We start from the raw sequence: 10,644 nt of genomic DNA, 5'->3' as shown, positions 1-10,644 counted from the left end.
TTCGTACGCAGTTGGGGCTGTTTTTAGTCACTTAACAGTTTGACCGGTTAGAAGATTTTTTCTATATAGATAGCAAGCGGTATAGGGAATTAGGAAGGGAGTAGGACACTGAAAATGCTAATTGCCACACACACAAGAAGCACGGCACGGGGTTCCTCAGAGCCTGCCACACTTCCCTTGTGAAACACTGAAACCGAACTCCCCAATCCTCAACTGGTACACTCTTCCTTTGCCTTGCTCTTGTAAATTGTAACCTCCGTTATTTAGGAAAGTCACTTAAACCACTCCATTCAAATTCCATGAATGCTAATACTGTCAGACCGCTTCAATTTCTAAGCAGAAACAGCGCAGGGGTTGCTCTTGCTTTTAGTCTCTGGGCTTGCCTCCTCGTCTTAGGCCCTCTCTTGGTTGCTTCATATGGTTGGTCCTCTCTCAAGAGTCACGATCCATTGCTTTTTATTGGTTGAAAATATCATAATTTTATTTTGGGTTCTCACTGAAATTCCCTTTCTGTGTATTCTGTACAACAGATGGGCCTTTATACAATCACACTGCTTATACCGAGGTAGGTATAAATATTGAACAAGACAAATTCCCAGTAAAATATTCATTTGCGTATTTGTTTGATACCCAAAAAACAAACTCCTAGGTTTTAAGGTTGGGTTGGGTGTAGGACTTTGGTGGTGTTTTTTTTTTCCACCCTTTTCGACGATGTTAACTACATGTTTCGTTGTTTGGCAGTGTAAAAGCCAGCCAGAGAAGGCGCTTTACAAGGGAGGGATTCTCAAAAGTCATGCCGTAAACCGCATTGGCGTTTCTGCAAGTAATGCTAATTCGCAGGCATTGATATTGAACGATCTCAGCCACGGCACAATTTATTCTTTCTCCAGTTGAGTTTTCCTTTCTCTCTATTTACCTTAAGTGCATGATTTAGAAGGATATTTGCATTAGTTTGTGTTTGGACCTTCTTTCCCAAAAGAAGAGTTCGGGCTGAAAAAGGTTCCGTTGCCGGGACTCGAACCCGGGTCTCTCGGGTGAGAGCCGAGTATCCTAACCAACTAGACTACAACGGATTGTTGAGATACGTCTTCTTCCGAAATTTTACATTACTGTTGTTTTTCTGGTCTCTTTATTCTCTACAGCTGTATGCCTTCATAAATACCATATTTATTTAGGGAAGTGATATCCGTACTATCCCATTCCTACCTATTTATTACTCAAATCTATGTGGCTTTATTTTTTTCTTCTTCAGCTTTGCCTTATGCCCTTATGTGATGGAGAGGAGGCTCAACCTGGTTCACCATGGAAAGGAGCGGTGTGAAAATGTTAGGGTCTCAGATTATAGTTATGAATTTTAAAAATCTCTGATAGTCGGATATAAAACTTATGACAGAAGGAAGAGAGAGTAGAGGGGCAGAAGATAGAATAGAAGGAAAAAAAAAAAAAAAAACAAACCACGTAAACTTGGATAGTAAACAAGTAGTAGTGAGGTAGCAAGGGTATCATTACCCATTTATTTATGGGAAGATTCTGCAGCATTGTTACAATGCGGGCTCTGACTTTTCAAACAGTATGCAACACAGTCACACGACAAAGCTCAGCTTACTAATTCTGAAAGATAAAATCGAATTGATTGATTCGATCTGGTTATATGATCAGCTTGGTTGATTGAACGGGATTTTTTTATAAATCGCTTCAGTCCTGATTAACATGTTTTGTGAATCCAATTAAATCGAACAAAACCGAATTATACATATATATTTTTTATATTATATATTATATGCTATCTATATAATACATATTATAAAATTAAAATTTATAACATATAATTTTAATCTTATTATTTATGCTTCGTTGATATAAACTCTTAAGCACGTATATTTATATTAAGTTATTATTTACCCTTGTATATATATTAAGTTTCATATTTATATATACAGCACGGTATACGTATAATATATATATATATATATGTATATTGTATAGTAGTTAGTGACTTTTACATATTATTTTTCAAACTTATCATAAGTACTTTTATGCATATATTAGGCTTTTATCCCTTGGATACGTTGTTATATCCATGTTTTTTTAATAGGTTTTTTAGGCATTGTTATATGCATGCATTAGACTAATTAGTGTATTTTGGCTAATTGTTTTTAGATTTTATTTGATTATATGCATGATATTTTGGGCTCTAAATTTTATATTTTGGCTAAAAAATTATATATTTGGGTAAAAAAACCAACCAACCAACCCAACGAAAATCCCAAAACTAAATTATTACCGTAAAATCAAACCGAATCGAGAACATCAAGATAACCAAAAGTACCACTTCCCTTGGTGAATTGGTTGGTTCCGATTTTGATAATTTCATTACCAATGAATCTGTTTGCTTTGTCAGTATTCCCAAAATTGAATCAAACCAAACCAAAAAAAAAAATGAAAAAAATCAAAATTACTGGTTCCCTTGCAGTTCCAATTCTGATAATTTCAAAATCGAATAAATCGGTTCGGTTAGTTAGTAAATCCAAAATAAGATCGAATCGAACTTATTACACCCTTACCTATGGAGCACATTCCTTGAGTCTGATAAATGTCAAATTACAGCAGCAGCTGTCGCAAGGGAAAAAGCTAGTAGAGAAGGTCAGGGAATGACCTTGATTTAAACAATTAGGAAGAGTTGAAATCATTGCTTATTCCAAAAGCCTAAACTGAATATGTAGATTATCACACACTGGTAGATAACTATATTATCTTTGGTGCTTAATAGGTTGGGTTAAGATCAAAGGTGCAGACTCGGCTCCCATAAGGGCAAGCCTGAAAACAGAGAATACGACCTATTACTGTATTGGGACTGTTTTGGCCCAGCGTGGATGCTGGTCATTTCTCAAGGGTAGATTTGTTTTGAGCTCACCATCTAATTTCTGTGTCCTGTTCCTTCAGGTAAATGTCCATTGAACAAGTTGTAACACTGCTCACAAGTTTTCTCTATTGGGTAGTAGCAAGTGCAACGTTAAGATAATTAAAGTGTAAAATCTGGTACCTCATGCAATCAACGTTTCTCTTTGTTTTGGTTCTACAGAATCCGGACAATAGAAATGTCAGTATAGAAATTGCAAGTACTTCAGTACAGCCATTTACCGAGGAACAATGGAGAACAAGGCAGCAGTACATGATTAACAGTGTGAGCAACTAAACAGAGCATTATTAGCTTACTTCATTAACCATTCCCTGTCATGTCTCACCAATTTTCCTTTATCAGTTATAAATTGATTTACTCGATTGATATGTTGTTGAAGCATAAAATGTGCCGATAGACTTTTGACTATAAAAAGGGTTCTCATTGATAGAATTAATTATGCTATCAATATTTATGGGTAACATCTATTTTGCAGCAAAGGAAGCGTACGGTAACAATCCATGTCTCAGATGGACATGGAGAAGGGTTGCGAGGGGCAACTATTGACATAAAGCAAGTGTCAAAAGACTAGGGGTGCTACCCCCCCGTATGGGGCGGATGGGGAAAATCCCCCCTGTCCCCCACCTCCGGTGTGCGGGGGCGGGGTACCCCGTCCCGCATGACGGGGTACGGGGTGGGGGGGCAGTCCGTCCGGCCCCCCGCACCTCCCTTCTGGGCCATTTTGGGCCCAGAAATCTCAGCAATGGGCCAAAATGGCCCACAAGTATGTATTTTTGGCCCAAAAATACCTTGTAGGCCATTTTCATTTTTTAGCCCATAAAATTATAAGTAAAAAAGAAAAAAAAATTTAAAACCCAGATTAAAAGAAAGAAAAAAGTGTTATGTCTAAGAGTCTAATACGTAATAAACTAATAATAATAACTAAGCTATTACAAAATTAAAAGGCTAAACAATTACAAAATTACAAACATAAAAGTGTCCAAAAGACATTGTATCAACATTACAAATTATTGAATACAAAATTTTTACAAATCATTAAAAATTGATCATTCTAAAGAGGCTTGTCAGCTGTGGCTTGTCTTTGAGTCAATGGGTGTGACAGTTGGGGCGGCCCGGGCTTGAGCACATTTTTATGTTACAGAGGTGTTAGACGTCTCATGTGTTACTACAAAAATTAATATTAAAATTAATAACGATGAAATGGAAATGAATATAAAAAAATTAAAATAATAAAATAAAAAATAATTACCAGGTAGTCCAAATCCAGACTGATCACCACCCTCATCGGTCTCCTTAAAATCTAAAATATCCGGAACATGAATATCCTTTCCTATCGTCCAACTCTGTGTGCATATCAATGCCTCTACAGTTGTAGGAGACAATGAACTAGAGAAAGGATCCAATATACGACCTCCGGTACTAAAGGCTGACTCTGACGCAACGGTGCTAATAGGGATGGCCAAAATACAGCGGGCAATCTCAGAAATGATGGGATATTTCTTTGAGGCATTCTTCCACCATCCTAATATATCGAAATGATCATCATCATCTTGGACCATATCCGCTGACAAATAGTTGTCTAACTCAGAAACGACCTCCGTAGATTGATGGACTAGTGTGGGATTCTGTGCGAGGGTCTTAGTCCACGGCATTCTGCGCTTCTTTGTAGGAGGCCCAGTCACGGTGTCTGTAGAAGGAGTTGGGGTCGGTGTATGTGTCTTCGATGTAGTACCACCCTTAATTGCCATAAACTCGTCATACAATTTTTTCAGAGTATCTCGGGCCAATTCACCAATAATGTCAGTCCATACCTGATCGTGAACAAGTCCCAACCCATATAACAAGCCTGAAACTTTCAGACGGGAATCAAGAATAACAGCCACATATAAGAAAATATTCATTCTAGTCAAATCTTCCCAATACTTGTCATATTTTAGCATCATGGAACTTGCCATCCCCCTCATCCTTTCATTGGAACCCCTACGCATATCTTCTAATTCTTCTTTTACCCTACATATTTGTTGACAAAACCCATGGGATGTAGGGTACAAAGAACCAGATATATTCAAAGTGACATCATAAAATAATCCAAGAAAATCAACGAAAGTAGAAACTACCACCCAATTATCATCATTAGGCTTTCGTGATCCCCCGTGCTCATCAAAGTATTTGACATATTGGATGTCTTCATCACCCAATAATTGAAAGACTGCCTTATATTCCTGGGCCGCCTCCAACATCAAGAAAGTTGAGTTTCATCTGGTAGGAATATCAGTACAAATACCCTTCTTCGATGTTATGCCCGCAGCTTTTGCAGCAACTTTGAATTTCTCCAATCTAGAAGGAGAAGACCTCACCCATTTCACAGCCATTCTAACTCGTGCAACTGAGTCATCAACATCTTTCAACCCCTCAGTCACAATTAAATTTAAAATATGTGTAGCACATCTAACATGCAAGTATTCACCACCTAAGAATGTCTTATTTGCATCTTTAAGATAATTCTTTAGATATCTCAATGCGACATCATTAGACGACGCATTATCAACTGACACAGACAAAACCTTTTCCAACCCCCACTCCTTTATTGCGGCCTCCAATGCATTCCCAATCGTCTCACCCTTATGATTAGTTATTTGACAAAATTTAATAATCTTTTTGTGCAGAACCCAATCAGCATCAACAAAATGCACAGTCAACGACATGTAATTCATATTTTGGATAGAAGTCCAAGTATCGGTAGTGAGGCAAACTACCAAACCCGCGAGTTGGCCCCTCAAAACATCTTTATCATGAAGGTACATCTTCTTAATATCTTTTGCCACGGTGTGACGAGAAGGAAGTACAAATCTGGGTTCCAACTCTTGGACAAATTCTTGGAACCCTTTACCCTCCACAAACTGAAAAGACAGCTCATCCATGATAATCATACGAGCTAACTTCCTTCTACACTCATCGGGGTTATACTTCGTACACCCCTTCAATGTTGGCCCTCCGGCCCCACTACTCCCATCAGCCATTTTAAAATCTAGTCTAGATTGGCCCTTCTCTACTAAAGATTTTAAAATTGGACTCTTCTTGCATTGTTCCTCTAGATGAACCTTCAGCTGGGATGTACCATGTTTCCTATAGTGACATCTATACATTTTCCCACAGTGATTACATTTAGCTTGTGGGTTGTTGGGGTCCCCACCCTCTAGTTTGGTAAGGTGTTGCCAAACTATAGATACAGGTTTCTTACCCTGTGTGGGCTTCGAAGCAGGGCAAGGTGTACTCGTTATAGGGGTAGGAGTAGGGTTAGTTTCTGGGATAGGGGTGTTGACTGGGGAAGGCGAGCTATCACTGAAATTCGAAGATATTTCTGATTTTCCAACAAAACAAAAAAAAATTCAAAGTGCAATCCAACACAATCAGCAAAAACTACATACATAACTATTATTGATGTATTAAGTACTTTTTATATATAATGATGATAATATGAATGGCTACACTATAATAAGTTTTTACACCTCATATAAGCAATTCCAAATAATTTAATTAGGAAGAGTCGAAGAGAGATACTTCATATTTTTAATAGGCATTATTTTAATAGGCCACTTTAATAGGCATTATTTTAATAGGCCACTTTAATAGACATTTTTTAATAGGCATTATATTCTTCTCTCTTTTCTCTTCTTTACCCTTTTTTAATCACCCAAAAATTATCATTGTCTTCATCACCCAATGATATCATTCAATTAAATGATATGTACTTAAATGATTGAATAAAAAAAGACATTCATGAAGGCCATATTTGATTTTATATAATTTTTAAATTGATTTTTTTTGAATTTTCATTATCTAATAGTTATAATTATTCAAAACTTTTAAATAAAACAAAAAGTGCTTGATAATATGCTTCATAGTTTTGTTCTCTCATTTTTACTTTTCATATATTTAATTTTATAAAATTATTTCTTAATAGTTACTGACATTAATATTAGTATATTGGTATATTTTTTAATTTTTTAAAATCTTGAAAGATGTTTAAAAAATATGAAAAATAAAAAAGATCAAAAAGTGCAAATTTGCCAAAAACTTAATTTCATACTTTCAAGAGCAAAAACCCTAGCCAAGAAAAGAAAGATGCCAAAAACCCTAATAAATCATACCGTGCATCCATGATGATTACTATCTCAAACAAGTTTCACAACTCCATAAATTTATATATATGTATATAAATATATATATATATATATATATGTATATGATTAATAAATATATATATATATTAGTATAAATAATTAGGGTTTCGGATTGGGGATTGGAACCCCAATCCGAAACCCTAAATTGATTTAGGTTGAAACCCCTAAATCAAAATTAGGGTTTCGGATTGGGACCCTAAATTCATTTAGGGTCCCAATCTGAAACCCTAACCCCTAAATTGATTTAGGGGTTTCAAATCTTGAAACCCCTAAATCAATTTAGGAGTTAGGATTTCAATGAAATTTACAACAAAAATGGGCAATCCGAAACATCCAAAATGCTTGAAATCCGAAACAATCACACAATTTGACAAATCAACGAATCCACAGCACACAATCCACAAATCCCATCCTCCATCTCTGATTCAACCCCATCCTTCCTCCAATCTCCGATCAAAACTCAAAATATATATATATATAATTTAACGGAGAAAAATTAAGAAAATAATATTGTGCGTCCGGCGTGCGTCCGGGAGGAGGGACTGCGTGCGGCACGGCGACTTAGGCTCGGAGGGGAGGGGATTGGGGGTTTCGGAGGGGAGGGGAGGGGAGGGGAGGGGAGGGAGTCGGGAGAAGGCTGGGTTTTGAACGCCCAGGGGGGGTGGGTGTTAAGGGTAAGGGGTATAACTTAAGTGAAACAGCGCCGTTTTGTCAATGACAAAACGGCGCTGTTTCACTTAAGTTATACTTAAACTTATATATATATAATATATAATATATATTATACATGATGCGGGGCGGGGCGGGGGAAAAACAGACCGGGGGGGGTCCGTCCCCGTCCCCCGCCTCCACTGGGGTTAGCCTTTCCGGGCCGGGGGGCCCCACCCCGGCCCTGACGGTGCGGATGACCCGCCCCGCCCTATGCGGGGGCAGGCCGAACGGGGCGGGGCAACGGGTAACGGGGCCTCGCTGCCCACCCCTACAAAAGACTTCCCATTAGGATCTGCAATAGCTCAGACCATTCTCGGAAATTTGCCGTATCAATTAAGATATTAATCCACTTCTGTAGCTTATTGATTATGTTCATCTAACAGAAAAACCCTCCGTTGATTTGTACATCTCAAGGCTGAGAGAACTCGAACGTGATGGTGTTTCAATGGATGGAATTGGGCTAGAGGGTCACTTTGATGTACCGAACTCTCCTCTAATGAGAGCTACCATAGACAGATTGGCCACACTTGGGCTCCCCATATGGCTTACAGAGGTGGATATTAGCAACACTTTCGATAAAGAACAACAGGTGAGCAAGTCTGTCTAATTCGTTAGCCTTTCTTGTTTTTGTTAAGGATAATTTTGATGCGGCTATACTTGCATGCTAGCTCTATACTTCAGTGTTTTTAAGCAATTGAAGAAACATCAATTACCTTTTCCATCATTGAATTTGGATTTATTTTTCCGTGTACAGGCTATTTACCTTGTGGAAGTATTGAGAGAAGGCTTTTCACATCCTTCTGTGAACGGGATAATGCTTTGGACGGCGCTCCATCCTAATGGGTGTTACCGAATGTGCTTGACAGATAATAATTTTCAAAATCTCCCGGCTGGAGATGTGGTTGACAAGCTTCTGAAAGAGTGGCAAACTGGGGAGATCGAGGGTGAGACAGATGTGCATGGTTCTTATAGCTTTCATGGCTTCTTAGGAGAGTACCAAATAAGTGTCAAATATGGAAATAGGACTGCAAATTCAACGATCTCACTCTGTCGAGGTGATGAAACTAAACATTATAACATTCAGATATAACTCTTGTATGCCCAGTACTCGCACCAACCCTGTATTCATGATAGAAATTGGTTTAGAAAACCTGTAGTTTCTGGGGATATAAAAAACTGTTATCGGCTATTGCATTTATGCGCAAATTATTCAATATACACTAGTTTCCTATTATTGTATAAACGGTGCCTTTTTCTGGCTGAGTAAGCAGAAAAATGTCCTCTCAAGGTGTTCAATCAACAATCCAACATAAACAGAGCATACCTGCCATTTGGACTTTTCAAGATGCATTCTTGTATCTCGAGACTTCTGCCTCTTTAAACTTCAATTAATTTAACTGCATATAGGGTACCTTTCACATTTGATTGATACAGATTGCAATGGACTTTCTTGTGAAACTCCATATTGTTCTAGACGCTGTCCAGTAGAAAATTATTGAGCAAACTTAGTAATGGGATTTTCTATTCAGCTTGATTTGTGTCTATGATGAAGATTGCAAGTGGGAAGGACCCACAAGGCAATGCAATCCTGCCTAACGGATTTGCATAATGAAACTTATTGTTCACTTAACTTATTGTTGCACTGTAATTGAGAATCCGAAGTTATTATCATTATTTTTTTTTTCTCGGCATCCGAAGTTATTATTTTGTCTATGACACCTGCTAAATATTGAACTAATATCACTTATTCCACCAACAAATCTGATCATCTCCATGATCTATTTTATGTTTCTCTAAATTGACGTATAATAGTCTCCAAGAACAAATTAGAATACTAGTAGTGTACTCAATAAAACTATATTTTATGTCTTGGTTAAAGTTTAATTAGATTGCATAAAAATTTATTGTATTGGACTCAACAAATCTACAGTATTTTTAATTTTAATCATTTTCACTAGCCAAATATTGTTTTTAACTTTAAAAATGACTATTGTAAAACAAGACAGTTAAAAAGTTTTATCCGTTGGAATAATATGAACGTTAAAAATTGTTTAAAAAATGTTTAATTTTTTAATGACAACTAAATATTCAAATTATAATCGAAATTAAAATTAATGAAAATGTGAAAATTAATATTTTAATAAAATAATGATAGATTTAAAGAGTTTATTATTTAAGATTATTAAAAATGACTGGCTAAATTAAATTTATAAAAGTGAATTTTTTAATTAAATTTTCGCCACCAAACTTTAACTGCCAATAATAATACTCTTCCCTTATCATGTCAGAAAACTGTTCTCATGTTTAATGGAGGTAATGGAGGCTGGCCATCCATGCCAGCTCATTGATTTAGAAAATCTTCTTGGGAGGCAAAGTTCAATGGCGTAATTGCATCGCAATTTAGAATCCGTATACCAACTTCTTATGGACATATCAACAAACGAATGATTCCAGTTTTTGACTTTATGGTTGTTTAACTACCAATATGTCGGGATTGTTCTGCCTTTCCTCCCCGACTCAACAATTGATTTGAAGTCATCTTCTTTGAGATTACGAAAAAGAATAAAAAGAAAAAAAATTACAATTTTAACATCATTGTCTTCCCATTCTTGATTCTTCAACCTACAATTTCACCAAACTGAACTGATGATCTGCCGCCAGCTTATAGTCTTCGAGAAATTCCTTCTTCAATAGCGGAAAGACAAAAGGGTAAGCGCAGCAAATACTTGCAACGCCCGCAAGGCCACAAAGTGATCCCTCTCAGACACGCACTGTCTTTTAATAGTCATCTCTCTCCCTTGCTTTCTCATTTCTTTACAACACAAAAAT

The 10,644-nt window shown here is 36.9% G+C and overlaps 1 protein-coding gene and 1 non-coding gene across 2 annotated transcripts; one reads left to right on the top strand and one right to left on the bottom strand.

Annotated features, from left to right (window-relative positions):
* The first annotated feature begins 52 nt into the window (after window positions 1-52).
* Window positions 53-9,221, top strand: LOC122310061 (endo-1,4-beta-xylanase 5-like). Its single transcript, XM_043123946.1, has 9 exons — window positions 53-420; window positions 531-565; window positions 742-889; window positions 2,771-2,943; window positions 3,083-3,184; window positions 3,396-3,480; window positions 8,087-8,146; window positions 8,199-8,404; window positions 8,570-9,221. The coding sequence occupies exons 1-9, from the start codon at window positions 300-302 to the stop codon at window positions 8,903-8,905; spliced, it is 1,266 nt and encodes a 421-aa protein (XP_042979880.1). The 5' UTR covers window positions 53-299; the 3' UTR covers window positions 8,906-9,221.
* Window positions 1,001-1,073, bottom strand: TRNAE-CUC. The gene has a single exon. It is a non-coding gene; the product is annotated as a tRNA-Glu (tRNA).
* Window positions 9,222-10,644: the final 1,423 nt, after the last annotated feature.

The sequence above is a fragment of the Carya illinoinensis genome, chromosome 5 (assembly GCF_018687715.1).
Source record: "Carya illinoinensis cultivar Pawnee chromosome 5, C.illinoinensisPawnee_v1, whole genome shotgun sequence".
In the NCBI taxonomy this organism is placed as follows: domain Eukaryota; kingdom Viridiplantae; phylum Streptophyta; class Magnoliopsida; order Fagales; family Juglandaceae; genus Carya; species Carya illinoinensis.
The sequence above is the reverse complement of the archived record's forward strand: the minus strand, read 5'-3'. Positions and strand labels throughout refer to the sequence as shown.

What these genes read in the sequence shown, in the direction of transcription:
- LOC122310061 (XM_043123946.1), top strand. Translation starts at nt 300, where the DNA reads ATGAATGCTAATACTGTCAGACCGCTTCAATTTCTAAGCAGAAACAGC. An exon ending in CACAATTTATTCTTTCTCCA is followed by an intron (nt 890 to 2,770) that starts GTTGAGTTTTCC and finishes GGTGCTTAATAG; the next exon opens with GTTGGGTTAAGATCAAAGGT. An exon ending in TATTGACATAAAGCAAGTGT is followed by an intron (nt 3,481 to 8,086) that starts CAAAAGACTAGG and finishes TGCCCACCCCTA; the next exon opens with CAAAAGACTTCCCATTAGGA.